This window comes from Anomaloglossus baeobatrachus, chromosome 2 (genome assembly GCF_048569485.1).
Source record: "Anomaloglossus baeobatrachus isolate aAnoBae1 chromosome 2, aAnoBae1.hap1, whole genome shotgun sequence".
NCBI classification, from domain to species: Eukaryota; Metazoa; Chordata; class Amphibia; order Anura; family Aromobatidae; genus Anomaloglossus; species Anomaloglossus baeobatrachus.
In genome coordinates this window covers 662,793,976-662,816,620 of record NC_134354.1, presented here as the reverse complement: position 1 = coordinate 662,816,620, position 22,645 = coordinate 662,793,976, and the positions used below count along the sequence as shown (strand labels likewise).

Sequence of the window (22,645 nt, the reverse complement as noted above, 5' to 3'; positions counted from 1 at the left end):
CCAAAGCTGGATACCAGGTCACATGGGTATGACCTCACACAGGTCCTGCAAGAGACAAAGTGAATCGTTTGTATAATACTTATGCTAATTATAACAGGGGGAGGGGATAACTATGAATATATTATCTGCTCCAGTGCAACTGTCACTCAAAAAGCAGCTCATTTTATAAAGTTTACTTTTTTGGATTTCAAAACCTAAACATCCGAGCTGACCACTACAGGTATGTATAGAATCAGCCTGATAGTGCCAGTATAGCACTGACTTTAGGTTATATACACAAAATCCTGGTGATTGGTTCCCTTTAACAATGGTGTCACTTAATGCCTTGTGCAGACCAGTCCAGCACGCCCCCTGCTGTGATTGACACCTCACAGTCAAAGGTGTGGGCAGGGGACAGCTCCCAGTTCTGCTACACTCAATTCTGAGATAAAGTCAGAATGGTTGCACAGAGTGATCTAAGATAAATGTGGTTAGTTTCAGAAACTCTTTGCCTACAACATGCTGCTCTCAGATGAAGGAGCAAAAACCTGCTGACAGATGTCCTTTAAACATGCCGCTGATTAAAATACCAGCATTAATATGATGGAGAAAAACTGCTTAGAAAATAGCTGTAAGGAGGGTGGTGCTGAAAGTGGTACCTCCTAATGCCCATCCAGCTTTGATATAACTCCAAGCCAGCATATAAAGCTATTGTGAGGTAGTACATACATAAAAGTTGAGTGGGCGTGCATACAGTAAAGGAACTGTGACTAGGGGCTGAGAACTTAATTTCAGCAATGTGTCACTTGCTGGGCTATTTTTTGCCATTTCAATAAAATCAGTATTTTACCAGCAGGAGATTATCACTACAGAACTAGGTACCATGTAGTTGTCCTGCTCTGTATAACTCCGTCTATACCACTTACTGGCAGCTTTCTGTAAGCATTGTACATCAACAGAATGCTGTCAATTAGAGGTCTGGGTGGGGTTATACAGGGCTCAGCATTCTGAGCACTGCTAAATCTACAACAGAGAAAACATTAAATTGTATCAAAATAAAAGTATGGAGACACGCCGCTGGAATCAGGGTCTCAGCCTACATCATGCTATTCTTAGATTCCATTTAAGGGCAAACTCACAGATTTCTACAGCTGAAAATAATTTGTATTCAACTAAATGTGATTGTTTCTCCACCATCAGCATGCTTTTTTGCAAACCCCATTCAGATGAATTGGATAGTCAAAGACGTTTCTGCAAAAAAAGCCGTGTGAGTTCAGCCGAATACTCCGCTTATTATATTCAATACATACATCCACCTCCTGCTCCCTTGGCTGTTCTTCTTCATGCCAATGGTGAGTGAATGGAGGGATTCCCAGCACTGGTTGTACAATTTCCTGGCTCTGTCCTGCTTCCTCTCCATCATTCTGTGAGGTATCTTCCCCATTATATCTCCAGTAAGAGTGCCTGGAGCTGGATAATCTATCACCACGTGGCCGACGTCCATAAGATCTCTCAGCACGGGACCGACCATTGAACCTGTAACCCCGCTCTTTGCCCTTAGAAAGATCCATTTCAGAAATATTTAATGTGCTGGATGGGTGAGGGGAGCCCATCCATGGGAGAATGTTTGGAGACGCTCCATTGGGGATCTCAGAGGGAATGACAGAATCAGTCAGCAGTCGGCACTTTTTAAGTGGAGATGTGTCTGGTTCTGTCTCTGAGGGAGGAGGCTCCATTGAGTGGGATAACATGTCTGTTCTTGGGGGGTCAGAAGGTGTGTCAGGGGGGAGGTCAGTGCGGACTGGTCCCTGAAAAGGAGGGCCTTTGGGGATGGGACTGGATTCAAAGGCACTTGAGGTGTTGGAGACAAAAGAACCAGTCCGCGAAGGGGTAAGCGGCAAAGTTTGAGACTTGTTAGTCACATCAGCTCGTTGTGAGGAAAAACTTGAGTCCAAGGCCGGCTGAGAATCTGACGAGATTTGAGATGTAGGGGTAATGCAGATTTCAGGGTGGGGTGATGGGTTGACTTCTTTCTCTGATGATGATGAATGGTTCTGTGGTGAGAGAAAGTTAATATTTAAGTTATCGAAGTGTTAATACAAATGTTAAAGTCATAACAGTGGCCATGATTTTTACAAAGCAACAGAAATAAAGAGATAGGATAAAGGCAGTCACCTGGCTGTTGCTGCGCTGTCCTTGTAAAAGGGACTGTCCCTGGAAGAACTGCATTCCCAAAGCCCCTGGGAGAGATGGTAAGAAAGCCTGCTGGTTCTGAAGCAGGGCATGTGCCCCCAAAAGAGACTGGAGGCTTCCCATCTGGGCACTTGTGCTAGTATTCAGTGCTGCAAGATCCCCTGGAAAACAAAGTCAATTCATTCAGGTCATTTTTTTTTTTTTTTATTTGATTCACTAGTAATATCATTACAGCCTTTTATTTTCAGATTTCTTATTTAACCCCTTCACGACCATGGACGGATATTGGATATTTCCGTCATGGAGCGTGTCCCGTTAAGCCCCGCCCCCTGCCGCGGGCAGGCGGCGTTCATCGGCACACATATCAGCTGTTTTCAACAGCTGACATGTGTGCCTGCATGTTACGAGTGGAATCGCATTCCACCCGTAACATTAACCCCTTAAATCTCACTGCCAAAGTCTGGCAGCGAGATCTATATGCGCGCGGCCATGTTTTTTTACTTACCGCCGCCCCCACCGGAAGTCACATGAGTGATCACATGACATTTGGTGGTTGCCATCGTAGCACAGGGTCATGTCATGACGCCTGCAGCTATGATGTTTCACTTTCGTTTTTCCTCGGCACGGAGCAGAGGGAAACAGGAAGTGACTGAATCTGCTGTTTACAGCTGTATAGCTGTGATCAGCAGATAGATAAGAGCAATCGGATTGCTGATCGCTATAGCCCCCTAGGGGGGACTAGTAAAATAAAAAAAAAAAAAAAAAAAAGTAAAAAAAAAAAGTTTTTTTTTTTAAAAAAAACCCCAAAAAACTAAAAAGTTCAAATCACCCCCCTTTCCCCCCCATTGAAAATTAAAGGGTTAAAAAATAAATAAATATACACATATTTGGTATCGCCGCGTTCAGAAATGCCCGATCTATCAAAATATAAAATCAATTAATCTGATTGGTAAATGGCGTAGTGGCAAAAAAATTCCAAACGCCAAAATTACGTTTTTTGGTCGCCGCAAGTTTTACGCAAAATGCCATAACAGGCGATCAAAAAGTAGCATCTGCGCAAAAATGGTACCATTAGAAACATCAGCTCAAGGCGCAAAAAATAAGCCGTCACTGAGCCATAGATCCCAAAAAATGAGAACTCTACGGGTTTCGGAAAATGGCACAAAACGTACGCCACTTTTATTGGACAAGCGTGTGAATTTTTTTTTAACCCCTTAGATACAAGTAAACCTATACATGTTTGGTGTCTACAAACTCGCACCGACCTCAAGCATCATACCCACACATCAGTTTTACCATGTAGTGAACACCGTGAATAAAACATCCCAAAAACTATTGTGCCATCACACTTTTTTTGCAGTTTTTCCACACTTGGAATATTTTTTTGCTGTTTTCCACCATATGGTAAAACTTATGGTTTCATTTAAAAGTACAACTTGTCCCGCAAAAAACAAGCCCTCTTATGGCAAGATTGACGGAAAAATAAAAACCTTAACGGCTCTCGGAAGAAGGGGAGCAAAAAACAAAAAATGCAAAAACCGAAAGTGCCCCGGGGCTGAAGGAGTTAATGGCTTCCAGATGGCCGATACAGGTGGTCCAGCTCCTACTCTGCATTGATGTTCTAAACACATCACTTTTCGGGGGTAACCTGAGCAGCATGGAGAGTGGACAGGACACAGCTGCTGCACAGTATCCTGCATAATCCTGTGGATCCAGAAAATGTTTAGTCTGCAAAGTGCGGGGGTTTCTTTCCTTAGCTTCCTTCATCGGTGGTCTTGTGAATCCATCTGAATGCTACAAGATGATGACAAGATCTAAGGTCGGCAGAGATCTGACTTAGACTGAAGGCCTTTCCGCCATGGCTTCTCTAGCCAGCTGCTGCAGTCAAGCCGAGGAAGTACGCCCACGCTCCCGTGTACCCATCGCCCGCATCCTAATATAGAGGAGATAGACATAGCAGCCAGAGATATCGAGGAGGGAGAAAGTGGAGCTATGGCTTCCCTCTCAGGGTACTTTCACACTTGCGTTGGGTCCGTTGCTGCGTCGTTTTGACGCATCCGTTATTTTTGTGGTGTCAACGGATGCAACGGGTCCGTTATTTCACAGGAATCCGTTAGCTGATTCCTGTGAAATAACGGACCGTTGCATCCGTTTGGTGTCCGTTAGGCGTCCGTCTAACGGAATCCGTCGGCTCTGTTTTATTTCTTTTTTTATTTTTTTTCATTCTGGGCATGCTCAGAATAAATTAGCGGAATCCAGCAGCGGATTCCGTTATTAAGCACTTAGCAACGGAATCCGCTACCATAGGGAACCATTATAAATTTTAACGGAACGAACGGAATCCGTTGGTTGGCGTCATTTTGACAAAAGCATTTAACGTTACATTCTGTGTTGCTTCCGCTTGGCGGAAGCAACGGAGCATCGGCCAACGGAAGCAACGCAGGTACTTTTGGCACAATCCGTCATCAATGCAAGTCTATGGGAAACAACGGAATCCGTTGTTTCCCAAGACAGCGGATTGCGCCAAAAAAAAAAACAACGCAAGTGTGAAAGTACCCTCAGAGTCTATTTTGCATGGACAGTCGAATGGCAATCTGGCATCTCAGGATACAGGTGCTGGGAAAGGGGTATGTGCTTTAATCCTCTCAATTCCAAATATCCACTGATCTTCAGGAACCTACATCAAGCCACATTATGTCTGCCACTATGGCTAATAATAAGACCCTATAATACTCTTGCTTTACGTGTGGAAAGCTTGAGAGAGGACATAAATCAGTTTAATCAGGAGATGAATGGTGTATCTGAAAGTTAAAAAGGTTGCAGACAGAGTAAGCACAGAGGAGGATCAAATTCCATCCATACTCAAGGAGCTAAAAAGAACAGCTCGTAATGTGAGCTTATTAATCAGCAAGACAGATGATTTGGAAAATAGATCCTGTTTCAGTAATATCCGCTTGGTGGGTGTTCCAGAGAAGGTGGAGGGGGCGAGATCTGGTACCCTTCTTTGAACTGGGGCTTCTAGAGAAATTTTGTCAAAAAAAGATTTTTACCATTTTTTTCTATTCAAAGGGTCCATAGAGTCCCCTACAACCTGGCCCAAAAAAGCACCACACCTAGATCAGTGGTGATAAAACTGCAGAGACCAACACCTTACTTTGCAATGCCAGAGGAGATGATGATGATTGATGATGGATGATGATGATGAATCATCATCCATCATCATCATCATCCATCATCATCATCATAATCATCCATCATCATCACCATCCATCATCATCATCCATCATCACCATCCATCCTCATCATCCATCCTCATCATCCATCCTCATCATCATCCATCATCCTCATCCATCATCCTCATCATCCATCATCATCATCATCCTCATCATCATCCATCATCCTCATCATCATCCATCATCCTCATCATCCATCATCAATTATCATCATCTATCATCATCCATCATCATCATCCTCATCATCCTCATCATCCATCCTCATCATCCATCATCATCATCATCCATCATCAATCATCATCATCTATCATCATCCATCATCATCATCCATCATCACCATCCTCATAATCATCATCATCCTCCATCATCATCCTCCATCATCATCATCCATCATCATCATCATCCATCATCAATCATCCTCATCATCCATCCTCATCATCATCATCCACCATCCTCATCATCCATCATCCACCATCCTCATCATCCATCATCCACCATCCTCATCATCATCATCATCCTCATCATCATCCATCATCCTCATCATCATCCATCCTCATCATCCATCATCAATTATCATCATCTATCATCCATCATCATCATCCATCATCCTCATCATCCATCATCCTCATCATCCATCCATCCTCATCCATCATCATCCATCATCCTCATCATCAATCCTCATCATCATCCATCATCCTCATCATCATCCATCATCCTCATCCATCATCCTCATCATCATCCATCATCAATTATCATCATCTATCATCATCCATCATCATCATCCATCATCATCATCCATCATCATCATCCATCCTCATCCATCATCATCATCATCATCCATCATCATCATCCATCCATCATCATCCATCATCATCCATCCTCATCCATCATCATCATCCATCATCATCATCATCCATCCATCCATCATCATCATCATCATCATCATCATCATCATTCCCTAATAACAGATTCTCACCGGAAGTGCAGAAGAAATGTGCAAAACTCCTGGATATCAAGAAACATTTCAGAGCTCTTGCTATTCCCCACTCCAACTCCATGATGCACTCTGCAAGGCTTCGTGTGGTGGCACATGGCAAGGTCAAGTTCTTTGAGTTTCCGGCAGATGCGCTGTTGTGGTTTGACAGCAATGAGAAGGCCTTACACCACAGAAGCCAATGATGGGGGAGATGTGAGACTGTGGCACTTATTGTGCATAGCCCCTCAGGACACAGGAATTCCCCGATAAGTCACATGCCAGACTACGACTACTATGTGTTATTTTTATACTATTGTCATATATAGTTCAAATATTTTGGGTAAAAATTTTAAGATGTAGAAAATGTTTATTCTCAGTGGGAGTCATTGTCAATGTTTATTGGTATAGGTGGTCCTACTCGTGCTTGGATTTCAGGCATCTTTGATGCTCGCTTTTTGAAAAGGGAAGGTGGAGGGGGGGTGGTTGAGAAAAGTTGGGGATTTATTACTAAGGGATATCTTTTGGCTGGTCAATAATGTATGCTTTATTACATCAATACTGGAGGGCCTGGCCCCCAATTAATATTAACTAGGATAAATGCAGCTAACCAAATACAAGTGGTATCGTGGAATGTCACAGACGTATGAGAGAGGCAAACAAGAAGTATGTCATGTACAGGGCCTTGAGGGAATATGACAACGCAGTTGTCCGTCTACAGTAGACATGTGCTGCCAGGAGACCTCTGGACTTTTTGAATAGGTAGTTTTTGGTCTTCCATTTTACTCCACCTTTAGTTATTATGCTAGAGGAATTAGTAATACAGAAGAATATTCCTTTTCAGTCTCAAATATCACTTACTGACCCAGAGGTCAGGTTTGTATGTTTGCTTTGTAAAATGTATGGATTTCCTTTACTTTTAGCAGCGGTGTATGTACCTCACCCATATTCAGCTGTTCAATAGGATATTAACTTTTATGCTTGAATCCCCTGATGCGCAGCAGCTGATTACTGGTGACGCTAAAGGGAACCTGTCAGGTCCCCTGTGGGCGTGATAACGGGATTTACATCATCGGAAATCTAGTGGACGGCTCATTTCAGTTGGGTCAGTATGCCTTTGATGTCAGATGTATGCTTCTCGGCTTCATTAGGCGCACTGCGCATGATCAGACGTTCAGAAGCTGTGTACGTGAGCCATCTTCTGAACTTCGTCATGTGCAGAAATTGCCCGCCTAAAAGAATATTTTGAATTCAATGTGGGTTTGGCCCTTAATTGTGTGGATGGTATGAAGGCCTTCCTTGGAGGAATTCTAATTAATGACATTTAGAGGGTTAAAGCCAAAATTAAGGCCGCTACTGGTGCATTGCAATTTAAGCTGTTGGAAACAGAAGAGAGGTATATCTCCTCTTCATCGATTGATAATAAAAATGAGTTGGTTAGGGGACAAAAATCACTTAACGAATATTTGTTGGAAAATAGGAGTATAAATGATTTTTCAAAAAAACCCAGGGTCATTATATTGGAGGGGAGGGTGCTAGTCAACCAGGCAACCATTACTAAAGCGCAGCAAGGCCCAAGCTCAATCTCGGTAATTAAGACGGTAACATAGTAACAGATGCACATGAGATTCTCTTAGAGTTTCATAACTTTTATTCCCAGTTATATTCCTCTATATTGTCGAAATCTGTTCTGAAAATTTATGGATACCTAAATTAGATAGAATTGCCCACTCTAGCAGCAGAACAGAGGGCTTCTTTTTTAAATCAGATCTTTTTTTATTAAATCATTAGGGATCAATACAGAGAGTATTTCACTTTTCATATAACTGATAACAATAAACAGATAAACACATGTGATTTATAAATCAGGTTCTTTCTCTGCATATATGTAAATATAATAGAGTTCTCAAATCATAATTATATTATACTAGAAGGTGGCCCGATTCTACGCATCGGGTATTCTAGAATTTACGTATTGTGTAGTTCATGTATGATTTTTGTTATATATATATATATATATATATATATATATATATATATATATATATATAGATGTTGTTGTGTGTAGTTACCAAGTGTTTGTGTAGGGCGCTGTACATGTTCTGGGTGGTGTCTGGGTGTGGCGGGGGGTGAGAGCGGTGTTGTATGTGTGTTGCGTGTGTTGCGTTTGTGGAGCGCTGTGTGTCTGTAGCATTGTGTGTGTGTGTGTTGCGTGGTTTGTGTGTGTTTTGGGGGGAGGTATGTTTTGTGCAGTGTGTGTGTTGCGCGGTATGTGCGTATATTTATGTATGCCGCGGTGTTTGTGTGTTGGGTGTTGTGTGTGTGCAGTGTTGTCTGTGTGTGTGGGTGTCTGTGTAGGGCGGTGTTTGTGTTTCCCAGTGTGTGTGTGTTGTGCAGTGCGCGTGTGTGTGTGTGTGTGTGTTGGGGGGAGGTGTGCACCTCCCATCGTGCTCCATCCCCCATCCTGCGCACCCTCCATCGTGCTCCATCCCCCATCCTGCGCACCCCCCATCGTGCTCCATCCCCCAAGCTGCGCACCCCCCATCGTGCTCCATCCCCCATCCTGCGCACCCCCCATCGTGCTCCATCCCCCAAGCTGCGCACCCCCCATCGTGCTCCATCCCCCATGCTGCGCACCCCCCATCGTGCTCCATCCCCCATGCTGCGCACTCCCCATCGTGCTCCATCCCCTATGCTGCGCCATCGTGCTCCATCTCCCATGCTGCGCACTCCCAAACGTGCTCCATCCGCCATGCTGCGCACTCCCAAACGTGCGCCATCCGCCATGCTGCGCACTCCCAAACGTGCTCCATCCGCCATGCTGCGCACTCCCAAATGTGCTCCATCCGCCATGCTGCGCACTCCCAAACGTGCTCCATCCGCCATGCTGCACACTCCCAAACGTGCTCCATCCGCCATGCTGCGCACTCCCAAACGTGCTCCATCCGCCATGCTGCGCACTCCCAAACGTGCTCCATCCGCCATGCTGCGCACTCCCAAACGTGCTCCATCCGCCATGCTGCGCACTCCCAAACGTGCTCCATCCGCTATGCTGCGCACCCCCCATAGTGCTCCATCCCCCATGCTGCCCGCAGCATCAGCCTCTGTGCCCGCAGCATCAGGCTCTGTGCCCGCAGCATCAGCCTCTGTGCCCGCAGCATCAGCCTCTGTGCCCGCAGCATCAGCCTTTTCTGTCCCTAGCATCAGCCTCTCTCCTCCCAGCCTACCCCAGCCTCAGCTCCATGCGCTATGCTGCGCACCCCCCATAGTGCTCCATCCCCCATGCTGCCCGCAGCATCAGCCTCTGTGCCCGCAGCATCAGCCTCTGTGCCCGCAGCATCAGCCTCTGTGCCCGCAGCATCAGCCTTTTCTGTCCCCAGCATCAGCCTCTCTCCTCCCAGCCTACCCCAGCCTCAGCCTCCCCCAACATCAGCCTCTCTTCTCTCAGCCTCCCCCCTCCCAGCCTTTCCCAGGATCAGCCTCTCTCCTCCCAGCCTCCTCCAGCACGCCGTGCTCTTCTGCCGACACTCACAGATCCGATCGTATACACTCACACCCACCCACCCGATCGCATACACTCACACCCACCCACCCGATCGCATACACTCACACCCACCCACCCGATCGCATACACTCACACACACCCACCCGATCGCATACACTCACGCACACACACATTGACGATATTACACATACGCGCTCACACTCACAACATCCGGAGATACCACATGCTTCTGGTCATGTGATCCTCCGGCAGGTCCTGGAAGCTCACAGCACAGGATCGCCGCCGAGAAGCAAGCGATATCCCAGGATGTTGTGAGTGTGTGGATGTGATGTGTGTGTGTGAGGTGTGTGTGAGAGTGAGTGTGATCTGATTGTGTGTGTACTCACCTGGGAGTCGGAGCTCCGTGTCAGTTGGGCCAGAGCGAGCGTGCATTGCGTGAGGGGGGCGGGGCCTGCAGAGAGCCGGGGCGAGAGGCCAATCCGTGTGGGGGGGCGGGACCATGGCGAGCCCAGCGGCCAATCAGCTTTGTGTCACCGTAAGGACACAATTTTGGAGCATGACAGACAGACAGACAGACAGAATAAGGCAATTATATATATATAGATAGCTTGAGCCTAAAAACCTCGTGGCTCTACAAATAAACAAAACTTAAATTATGCAATAATGCCTCAGACTAACAGGAACACCTCCTCCATCAGCCGTGTCGCTCCACATCATATTGCTATACTCTCCCGCCCCTCCCTCTCCGTGCAGTCATCCATGAAACCATTCCAGTCCTCTCTCACCTCTTCAAAGTCCACTTCGTCACAGAAAAAACTAGTTTTAATTCCCTTCCTCACACATGCCATCACTGCAGGCATAACAGTAACCGGTCCAGCATTGCATCCCGAACCAGTGCACTAGAGGGTAGGCCCGGCAACTCCATCAATGGCCGCCAAATTCTGTAAAACTTTTTCAATGTTTTTCTTTTTAAATAAACTCCCCTTTCCAATCTTATGACGTTATTTAATTTGTTTTTGAGCTCTGGTAATGTTGGTGGTAGAGGGTCTAACCAGTGATAAGCAAGTAGCTTTCTTGCTTGGTACAAGATACGTGCTATTCCCAGGGCTGTTGGAGAATCCGGATCCACTTCTCCTTCCCACAGACTCAACAGGCACAGGCGGGGCGACGGTTGTATTGTGATCTGATATATTTGATCTATAAGTCCCAGGGTTTGGTTCCAGAAATCACCAATGTGTCCACACTCCCACATAACATGCATCAAATGGGCATCATCCTGTCCACACCTAACACACTGTGTGTTTGGTCTGAGTCCCATCTTAAATAGTAGACTGGGAGTTTTATATACCCTGTGGATGAGATATATTTGAGACAGCTTTTGGCACTCCGATACCGCCAGTTTAGGAACTTGTTCCAATATATCAGACCACTGGTCTTCCGTCAGGGGACCGACGTCTCGTTCCCATTTGCTTTTAACAATCAATGGATGTGTTTCCAGATGGGCAGGTAGTAATTTTTTATATAATTCCGAAATAAGACCCTTAGAGGACTCAGATGTAAGCAGCCTATGTAATGTTTGATTATGTGTCACTGTTACCGGGTTTGTCCTCCCCTGTCTTTCCAGTGCGTGTCTCAGCTGCAAATACTGATAAAAGAAGACATGCGGAAGGTGAAACTCCGTTCTCAGTTGTTCAAAGCTTTTAAGAGTATTATTTTGTAGTAGTTGTGACACTAAATGGATCCCTTTATCTTCCCATCCTCTGAACCCTACTAATTTTTTAATTTCTGGCAAGTCGGGGTTCTGCCACAGTGGCCAGAGCTCTGTAGGTCCGCTTATCCCCAAAAGAGACTTACCCCTGTCCCACACCCGGAATATCATAGCCAGTGTGGGATATCGTGCCCCATTTATCTGTCTTTGTCCCACATCCAACCGGCAACCTGGGTACTTCCATACTGATCCCTCTCTCACTATATCACCACTGGTATCATACCCTCCTCCTTTGCCCCAACCCCTCAGATGTTGCATCTGGGAGGCTATATAGTATATATATGGGTTTGGTACCGCCAGTCCTCCCTCCTCCTTTCCCCGCTGTAGCACTTCCAGTCGAATCCTAGCTTGCTTTTTCTTCCAAATAAGTTCCCGGAATATTGTATTAATTTTTACAAAAAATTCCCTACATATCCACACTGGAGAATTATGTATAAGGTATAGTAATTGTGGCATCATTACCATTTTAATTAAATTGGATCTGCCGATATTTGATAACGGCAAATGGCACCAGGTATGCACTTTTGCTCTGAATCGCTGTAACAGGGGTTCCAGATTTAGGGCCTGGAAATCCTTCGGGATTGGGCTGACAATTACTCCCAGATATTTAAACTCCCGGACCACAGGAACTGGAATCTGTAAGTCCGAAAAGTCCCCCGGAAGGGGGTCCAACGGCATTAAAGCCGACTTGGACCAGTTGATTCGTAGACCAGACCTCTGTCCAAATTCCCGAATGATATTCATTGCCGGCAAAATCGAGGAACGTACCCTGTCTAAATATAAGAGTAGATCGTCTGCGTATAATGATATCTTTTGTTCCACGGCTCCACACCGAAATCCCTCTACCTCCCTGGATTTCCGTATTGCCACTGCCAACGGCTCCACTGCAGTCGCGAATAGCAAGGGTGAAAGCGGGCACCCCTGTCTAGTACCTCTTCCAAGAGGAAAAGACTCGGAGACCCTGCCATTAACCCTAACCTTCGCCACCGGTGAGTCATATAGCAGTTTTACCCAATTTATGAATCTATGTCCAAAGCCCATTTTCCGAAGTACAGCCCACATATATTCCCATTCAAGGCTATCGAACGCCTTAGCGGCGTCTAAAGACAAAATTGCCCTTTCCCCCGGTACCTCAGAACTATGTTGAATTCCCAAATATAATTTCCTGAGATTCATAGATGTGGCTCTTCATGGAATGAATCCTGTCTGATCACTCTGCACTATAGATGAGATGACTCGGGACATCCTATTGGCGAGCACCTTGGCCAGCAATTTAATGTCTGTTTGTAGGAGAGAAATTGGGCGATACGAATCCGGGATCTCTGGATCTTTTCCGGGTTTTAATATTAAGACTATTAAGGCTTCCCTCATAGAGGGCGGGAGGACCCTCTGCCTTTCAGATTCTTCAAATACCTTAAGTAGTTTGGGTAGCAGTAAGGGTGCATACGTTTTATAAAACTCTCCAGGCAGGCCATCCGTTCCCGGAGCTTTTTCATTTTGTGTCTGGCCAAGCACTTCCTCCAGTTCTTCCAATGAGATGTCCCGGTCCAGCAATTCCCTGTTTACATCACTCAGTGTAGGAAGAGAGAGAGCAGCCAAATACTGCTCAATCTCAGTCTCCGTGAGGTCACAGTCTGATGTGTATAGCCGCATATAATACCTCTTTATTTCTCTTATTATATCCTCGCTTTCTGTTACAAAGTCACCTGATACCGTCTTTAACCTATTTATATAGGAAGATCCTTCCTGTGCTCTAATGACTGTGGCCAGTAGGTGCCCCACGCCCTCCCCCGCCATAAAATAATTTTGTTTAAGGAAATAGCGTTTATTTTCTGCCACCGACATGAGATTTTCTTTGAGTGACATCTGTGCCTTCTCTAGAGTGTTTTTAGTATCTACTGTCGGATTGAGTACCACCGCAGCCTCCGCATCAGATACCTTCTGAATCAGACTCTGGGTGTAACATTTGGTTTGATTTTTGCGTATGCATATTTCTCTAAATATATATGCCCCTTACCACAGCTTTCATAGAGTCCCAAACTATGTGTGGCGGTGCAGAGCACTCATTAAGATGAAAGTATTCCAGAATGTTATCATATAAAGATCCCCCAATAAGCTGGATCCAGAAGGGATTAAGTTTCCAGATAGGCCTGGGCAGAGCGAGGGGGTTTCCCCATGCAAGCGTAACATGTAATGGTGAGTGATCAGATACACTTCTAGGTAGGTAGGCCACCTTTTGTGTATATGAGGCCATAAGTGCGTTTCCAATAGCCAAGTCTATCCGTGACATAGTGTGGTGGGAGCTAGAGTAACAGGAGAATTGTTTGGTTGTGGGGTGTTGGGCACGCCAAAGATCTACAAAACCCAGCTCTGTTAGCATTCTAGCAAATGAAGTTGGGGAGGCGTTCTCCGATATGTTTCCAGAGTGTAATTTATCTAGATAGGGATGTAAGTAATTATTAAAATCCCCTATCAAAAGCGTCGGCACAGATGGAAGGGAATCTAAAATAGACAATATCCTTTTTACCGGTTCGACTGAATATGGTGGAGGGATATATATCGCAACCAGAATAAATTGTATACCATACAGCGTGCAAAGCAAACATACAAATCTGCCCCCCGGATCAATCACTGATTTGGTACATGAGAACGGGATGGATTTGTGCACCAACACACTCACACCCCATGCATGGGTCGAGTATGTGGAATGATATTCATGCGCGATCCATCCCTTTCTCAGCCAATGAACATTATCCCTGACCATGTGGGTCTCGGAGAGACATAAAATAGCCGGTAAAAGTTTCTGTAGGTGAGTAAATATAGCACATCTTTTGTTCGCATCTCCGAGCCCTCTAACATTCCACGCTACAATATTTAAAGATGTCGCCATAAGCGTAGACTAAGATATGATCCGGACGGATACTTCATACCTGGAGGAGAGAGGCGTTCTCCACCGATTCTCAAAAACATTAGGTTGAGCGACACGACTGAGGCACACCACACTTCCCAAACAGATTGCATCATACAACAATAAACAAGAAAAACAAGGCGAGAGATAGGGCTCTGCACACCAGTGCGCAGTGCCCCTGCCCTCAAAATCAAGTGTATCTTACACATTTCTCCCAAATAGAGAGAATCAGGGCTAAAAATACGCCCCAAGTCCATGCAGGGAGGGGGGTCCACAACTCGCTACTGCAGCGTGTGTCCACAATGAACCGGCCGTCTCCCAACCTGGATCCTAGATGAATTTAACTGTAATGAGCTCACCAGCATAGCGTCCCAAACAAAAACAACGTCTGGCGGCAGAAAGGGAAATCTCAGGTATTCTTCCTCCTCAGGGATCTCTCATTGATATCCAGCCAAGACAATGCCGCCCCAGCCGTATCAAAAAAATGAGTCTCTCCGTTCGCAGCAATCCGCAGCTTAGCAGGGTACATCATGGAATATGGCACTTGTAGGTTGCGCAATCGTTTTTTGATCTCAATAAATTGCGCTCTTTTACGTTGCACTTCCATGGAGAAATCAGGAAATATTGATATCTTCCTCCCATCAATTGCAAGTTCTTTGATATCTCTGGCTCTGCGCAGGATAGTGTCCCTATCTTTATAGTGCAGTAGTTTAATCAGAATAGGACGTGGGGGTGCTCCCGGCTGTGGGGCACACGCAGGGACCCTGTGCGCTCTTTCAATGGTGAAAAAAGAGGATAGTATGTCTTTTCCCATGGTGTCTTTAAGCCATTTTTCAAAGAAATTCAGTGGGTCATTGCCCTCCATCCTCTCTGGGACCCCCACCAGTCTCAAATTACTTCTGCGGGAGCGGTTCTCTAAATCATCCACCTTGTTTAACAGTGTGGAGATATTTTGCGTGGCCTTTCCCAGCTCTCATGACATTGGTGGTAATTTATCCTCTGTTGTACTCACTCTTTCCTCCAGCTCCCCCATTCTGACAGTCATCCCTTGCAGCTCACGTTTAATACAGGCCATATCTGAGGTGACAGTTCCCATCTGGCTGCTTAGAGTGGCCAATGTGGTATTGCAAGAGTTAATTGCTGCCAGAATGTCTCTCAGTATGGCCTCAGTGAAAACAGGTGTTGTTTGCTCCACATCTCCCCCTCCTCCCTCTGCCAGCGCAGGACTCTGTGTCTGCATATCTTGTGCTGCTGAACATGCAGGGCCCAGGGTACTCACAGTCTCACCGTCTGGTATGTTTTCTCCCTGCTCCAGGGCCCGTTAAGCGCTGCCATTGGGTGCCTCGTTGTAGGTAGGCTCTGTGCCAGGGGCAACTCTGGCAAACCGCTCCAACCTTCTTGCTACTCCCACTGCTCCAGCTCGGGATGGTGTGGATGCCGGTGGCGCCATATTGGATTCTTCAGAGGCGCGCTCCTGCGCGTCTCTGTCCCTTTTATTGCTGCTGCGGGTCGGCATATCCTGGCTGTGCTCGCTTCCCCGGGTGTTATAAGTAGTGTTGCAGTCCTCCAGGGTCGGTAGTGCCTGTTAGCAAGGCCGGTGTGCAGGATATTTCAGGATCCAGGCAGGAGCTCACCCACGCTGCTTCCTCTCTACATGAGGTCCAGGCCACGCCCCCAGAACAGAGGGCTTCTAGATGCCCCTTTGATATTTCAAGAGTTAGAGGATGCACTTGGTACATTTAAAAATAATAAGGCCTCGGGGGTGGAAAGTCTCTCTAGTGAGTTATTTAACCCCTTCACCCCCGGCCACTAAAACACCCTAATGACCGGGCCATTTTTTTGCAATTCTGACCAGTGTCACTTTGACAGGTTATAACTCTGGAACGCTTCAACGGATCCTGGCGATTCTGAGACTGTTTTTTCGTGACATATTGTACTTCATGTCAGTGGTAAATTTAGGCCGATATTTTTTGCGTTTATTTGTGAAAATTTAGGAAATTGTGCGAAAATGTTGAAAATTTCGCAATTTTCAAACTTTGAAAATTTATGCCCATAAATCTGAGAGATATGTCACACAAAATAGTTACGAAATAACATTTCCCACTTGTCTACTTTACATCAGCGCAATTTTCGAAAGAAATTTTTTTTTCGTTAGGACGTTAGAAGGGGTCAAAGTTCATCAGCAATTTCTAATTTTTCCAACAAAATTTACAAAATAATTTTTTTAGGGACCACATCACATTTGAAGTGACTTTGAGAGGCCGAGGTGACAGAAAATACCCAAAAGTGACCCCATTCTAAAAAATGCACCCCTCACACTGCTCAAAAACACATCCAAGAAGTTTATTAACCCTTTAGGTGCTTCACAGGAACCAAAGCAATGTGGAAGGAAAAAATGAAAATTTTACTTTTTAACACAAAAATGTTACTTTAGCCATAAAATTTTCATTTTTACAAGGGAGAAAAGAGAAAGTGCACCCTACAATTTATTGTGCATTTTCTCCTGAGTACGCCGATACACCATATGTGGTGGAAATCAAATGTTTGGGCACACGGCAGATCTCGAAAGGGAAGGAGCGCCATTTGAATTTTTGAACGCAAAATTAGCTGCACTCATTAGCGGACGCCATGTCAGGTTTGAAGACCCCCTGAGGTGCCTAAACAATGGAGCTCCCCCACAAGTGACCCCATTTTGGAAACTAGAGCCCTCAAATAATTTTTCTAGATGTTTGGTGAGCACTTTGAACACCTGAGGGCTTCACAAAAGTTTATAAAGTTGAGCTGTGAAAATATATTTTTTTTTTTTTTACCACAAAACTGTTGCTTCAACTAAGTAGCTTTTTTTTCCACAAGGGTATCAGGAAAAAATACACCATGAAATTTATAGTGCATTTTTTCCTGAGTACGACGATACCTCATATGTGGTGGAAAGTAATTGTTTGGGCGCATGGCGGGGCTCAGAAGAGAAGGAGCACCATTTGACAGCAAAATTTGTTTGAATCATTAGCGGATACCATGTCACGTTTGGAGACCCCCTGAGGTGCCTAAACAGTGGAGCTCCCCCACAAGTGACCCCATTTTGGAAACTAGACCCCTCAAGGAGTTTATCTAGATGTTTGGTGAGCCCCAAGGGGCTCCACAGAAGTCGATAATGTTGAGCCATGAATACAATTTTCTTTTGTTTTACCACAGAACTGTTACTTGAACCAGGTAGCTTTTTTTTCACAAGGGTATCAGGAAAAAATGCACCATAAAACGTATTGTGCAATTTCTCCTGAGTACGCAGATACCTCACATGTGGTGGAAAGTAATTGTTGGGGGCATGGCGGGGCTCAGAAGAGAAAGGCACCATTTGACAGCAAAATTGGTTGGAATCATTAGCGGACGCCATGTCACGTTTTTAGACCCCACCTATGGTGCCTAAACAGTGGAGCTCCCCCACAAATTACCCCATTTTGGAACTAGACCCCTCAAGGAATTTATCTAGATGTTTAGTGAGCCCCTTGTACCCCCAGGAGCTCCACTGAAAGTTGACAACGTTGAACCGTGAAAATTATTTATTTTTTTTAAAATTTTTGCAGCAACAAGGTATCTTTTTTTTTTCTTTTTACAACGGTATCAGGAAAAAATGCACCATAAAACGTATTGTGCAATTTTTCCCGAGTACGCAGATACCTCATATGTGGTGGAAATCAATTGTTTGGGCGCATGGCGGGGCTCAGAAGACAAGGAACGCCATTTGACTTTTCAAACGCACAGACGCAGTGCACTGATCGGCCGCTGCAGGACGCACGGTCGGATGAGATACAAAAAGCGCTGGGGATACGGAAAAAAAAAAAAAGTCACGCCAAAAATTGAGCAGGGATGCTGATCCGCGCTCAGCGGGACGTACGGACAGATGCGATACTTTTTTTTCCGTATCCCCGACGCTTTTTGTATCGCATCAGTCCGTGCGTCCCGCCGAGCACTGATCAGGGATGCACATAACGGATCGGCATCCCTGCTCAATTTTTGGCGTGACTTTTTTTTCCGTATCCCTGATGCTTTTTGTCACGCCAAAAATTGAGCAGGGATGCCGATCCGTTATGTGCATCCCTGATCAGTGCTCGGCGGGACGCACAGACGGATGCGATACAAAAAGCGTCGGGGATACGGAAAAAAGTCACGCCAAAAATTGAGCAGGGATGCCGATCCGTTATCTGCATCCCTGATCAGCGCTCGGCCGGACGCACAGACGGCTGCGATACAAAAAGCGTCGGGGATACGGAAAAAAGTCATGCCAAAAATTGAGAAGGGATGCCGATCCGTTATCTGCATCCCTGAGCAGCGCTCGGCGGGACGCACGAGGTGTAAAAATGGACAGGGGATAGAGGAAAAAAAAAGAAAAAAAAAAAAAGTTATACTCACAGTACCCAGAGGATTAGCAGGAGGAACACCTTTACAGCAGCAGCAAACAGGAAGTTGGACAGCTCAGCAGAAGACCCAGGAAGAAGGACCCAGCGATGGAGGCAGATGTGATCGGCCGGTGAAGACAGGTAAGAGGACGTCGGGGGGACAGCAGAGGTCGGGGGGACAGCAGAGGTCGGGGGGACAGCAGAGGGGGGGGGGGGGACAGCAGAGGGGGGGGTGGGGGACAGCAGAGGGGGGGTGGGGGACAGCAGAGGGGGAGAGCAGAGGGGGGAGGGGGAGAGCAGAGGAGGAGGGAGATACCGGAGGAGCTGCAGAATAGAGATCACGGGGGAGGCCGGCAGATTGGGATGTCGGGGGGCAGATCGGGATGTCGGGGGGCAGATCGCAGGGGGGCACGGGCAGGGGCCATTACGGGAGCGCGCAGGGGCTGCAAGGAGAGCAGAGGAGGGAGATACCGGAGGAGCTGCATAATAGAGATGGCGGGGGGCAGATCGGGATATCGGGGGGGCAGATCGGGATGTCGGAGGGGGCAGATCGGGATGTCGGGGGGGGCAGATCGAGATGTCGGGGGGGGGGGGCAGATCGCAGGGGGCCACGGGCAGGGGCCATTACGGGAGCGCGCAGGAGCAATCACAAGAGCGCGCAGGGGCTGCAAGGAGAGCAGAAGAGGAGGGAGATACCGGAGAAGCTGCAGAATAGAGATGGCGGGGGGCAGATCGGGATGTCAGGGGGGCAGATCGGGATGTCGGGGGGGGCAGATCGCAGGGGGGCACGAGCAGGGGCCATTACGGAAGCGCGCAGGAGCAATCACAAGAGCTCGCAGGGGCTGCAAGGTGAGCACAATACTCACCGCTCCTGCTCCTGCTCCGTGACAGCAGCGGCAGCAGCAGCGGTGGCGTGGTACCACTAGTACCAGCCAGTGCTGCACGCTGCAGACATGTTGGGGGAGGGTCCCCAGACCAGCACAGGCCTGGGGAGGGCGGCCACCGGCAGATCAGACCGCCCCACTGCACACTGATTGGAGCGATTGCGCGTCATAGCACGATCGCTCCAATCAGTGCTGCAGGGGCTGGGGGCACTATCGCACTAATTCCGGCATTATTTTTACCGAAATCAGTGCGAAAGATGTGGTTGGCGGTTCAGATTTTAACAGCCAATCACATCGATCGTCGATGGGGGGTGGCGATGCCACCCCCCCCTGGGGTGAAGCAAAGGTCCCCTGCTGTAAGAAACAGCAGGGGACATCATTTGAAAGCCGTTGCTATGGCCACGGCAATCAAATGAACTTTAGGCCGTAAAATTACGTCCCTGGTCGTTAAGTCACGTTAAAATAGGACGTAATTTTACTGCCCGTGGTCGTGAAGGGGTTAAAGAACATAAGGAGATCCTCCTGCCTAGACTGCTTCAAGTTTTGCAGCAATCATTGGAGAGGAGGGAACTCTCTAAATCAATGTCAGCGGCAGTCGTTCTAGTGCTACCAAAACCTGGTAAAGACCCTTTACTTACGGAATCTTACAGGCTCATCTCCTTAGTAATGACAAACATTAAAAATTTGACCCAAGTTCTGGAGCACCGCCTCATTAAAGCGGTTACCCAGCTAGTAGGTAAGGATCAGACTGGCTTTATTCCTGCAAAATTTACGGCATTAAATTTGAGGAGGCTGTTCCTTAACCCCTTCACGATCTATGATGTACCATACGTCATGGTTGGGAAGGGGTTCCCAACAGAGTTGTGCCCGAGTGATGCTCTCCGGGAGCACGGCTTAAGTGAAAGCCAAGCCTCAGCTATCACAGCAAGGAGCAGTCCCTGCACCGCCCTAAACTACTTAAACACCTAAATGCCGTGATTGATATCGATCGCAATATTCAGGAGCCTGGGAGAGGGATTTTGCTCTCTCTCTCGTTTTCGGGCACATAACATTTTTTTTAATTGCTTTCTATTTCGATTTTCAGTAGGCACAACGAAACCCCCCCCCACCAAATTGGGTATTGTTTTTTTTAAGCCGTTCCACATGTGGTAAAAGTGATATGAGAGCTTTATTCATCGGGTCAGTACGATTACATCGAAACAACATTTCTTTTTTTATGTTGTGTGCTATAAAACTTTTATTCAATAATATACATACATACATACATACATACATATACACACACACACACACACACACACACACACACATATATGTTGTTTTGAATCAGTCTACTCTGAAAGCTATAACTATTTCTGCTAATGGAACTGTTTGACTGCTTGTTTTTTTGCAGGACAACATGATGTTTCCAGCTATACCATTTCGATTTACATTCGTCTTTTTGATTGTGTTTTATTCCACTTTTTGTTTGGCAAGTTTATGAAATACCATAGTTTTATGCCACAGTTTTTATTTACGGTGTTCACTGAAGCAGTTAAATATTGTTACAGCTTTATATGTTGGGTTGTTCGGACGGGACAATATCAAATATGTACTTTTTTCTTTTTACATAAATATACGTTTTCACAGTGTATGATAGTAGCCAAACATAAAAAAAACTATATGAATCTGGTATCGTTGTAATCGCACCAAACAGAAGATTAAAGCAGTCTAAAATAACTTTTACAACACAGTGAACGGAATAAAAAATAAAGTCTTGACCTGCTGTTGATTTGTTCATTCTTCCTCCCAAAGATCAAAGTAAGGCTCAGTTTACATTTATCTTGCACTCTACGCTGAGCGCCTACACCGGGGTTTCCATGTAAATCTCTAAAATACATGATTCAGACAGAACCCTTGATGGGAAATTCCCTATAATAAGACAGATGGTGACACTATGGATGCTGTCTGGCCTATGATCCAGCGGTGTCCCTCTTTTTAAGCGTGCACAAAAGCGCTGTTGGGACAGGTTTGTGAACCTCTGAAAAGCTTGACACTACTAAAACAAAAACAAAGTATGGAGTAACTCCAACTGCCTCATTAGTAAATGGATTCATCATGTGGTTAATCTGAATTCAGAAAATTCTAATCGATTTTAATGAATAGACTGAAGATAAGCATCTCCAGCAACACCTGAAGTCTATTTTGCCTACCTAACAATCCAGCAGTAAGCAATGGATTGAGCAGAGGTGGTATCAGAGTATTCAGCCTGCCAGGTGGTTGTGGCTGTTGGAGGTGGAATGGGCTGTGTGGTTCGGACGGAGGAAGTTTCCCCTCTGATAAGGCAGGCGAGTTAGTGGTTGTAGTAATGGAGCCAGATCCCGTACAGGAGGTATTGATACAGCTCTGAAACAGAAACATACTTAGTTACGAGTCAGACTCTTAGCTTCTTAAAAAAGTTCTCTGGTGAAAACTAGGTATCACCTATTCACAGGATGGGTGATAACTTACTGATCGGTGAGTGTCTGCTAGGAGCCGAATCCCAGATTGGGGAACTTTTATCCCAGATACAAAATGGAGTGAACGGTAAGCTGTCCAACCGCCACTTTAATCATGCTCTGAAGCTGGTGGAAAAAGGGGTCTGCAGCCTCATAATGAATTAACGGAGCAGTGGTCGAGAATGTGCACTGCCGCTCCATTCAAACGGGGATACAAGTGCCCTGTATTGCCGATCGGAACAGCTACTGATGACTGTAGGGCACAGACCATTGTCTAGACTGGATAAACTGGCATCTACTTTTCAGCAGGACTGGGTAGACTATGCAGGTT

At 46.1% G+C, this 22,645-nt stretch overlaps 1 protein-coding gene across 1 annotated transcript in view; it reads right to left on the bottom strand.

The window, feature by feature from the left end:
* MBD6 (methyl-CpG binding domain protein 6) overlaps positions 1–22,645 on the bottom strand; it is a 123,646-nt gene that overhangs the window by 23,110 nt on the left and 77,891 nt on the right. The window contains exons 8-10 of the mRNA XM_075337078.1: positions 22,030–22,222; positions 2,155–2,333; positions 1,290–2,033 (exon numbers count right to left, since the gene is read on the bottom strand). Of these exons, the coding sequence (XP_075193193.1) occupies positions 1,290–2,033; positions 2,155–2,333; positions 22,030–22,222 (1,116 nt within the window). The remainder of the gene's footprint in view (positions 1–1,289; positions 2,034–2,154; positions 2,334–22,029; positions 22,223–22,645) is intronic.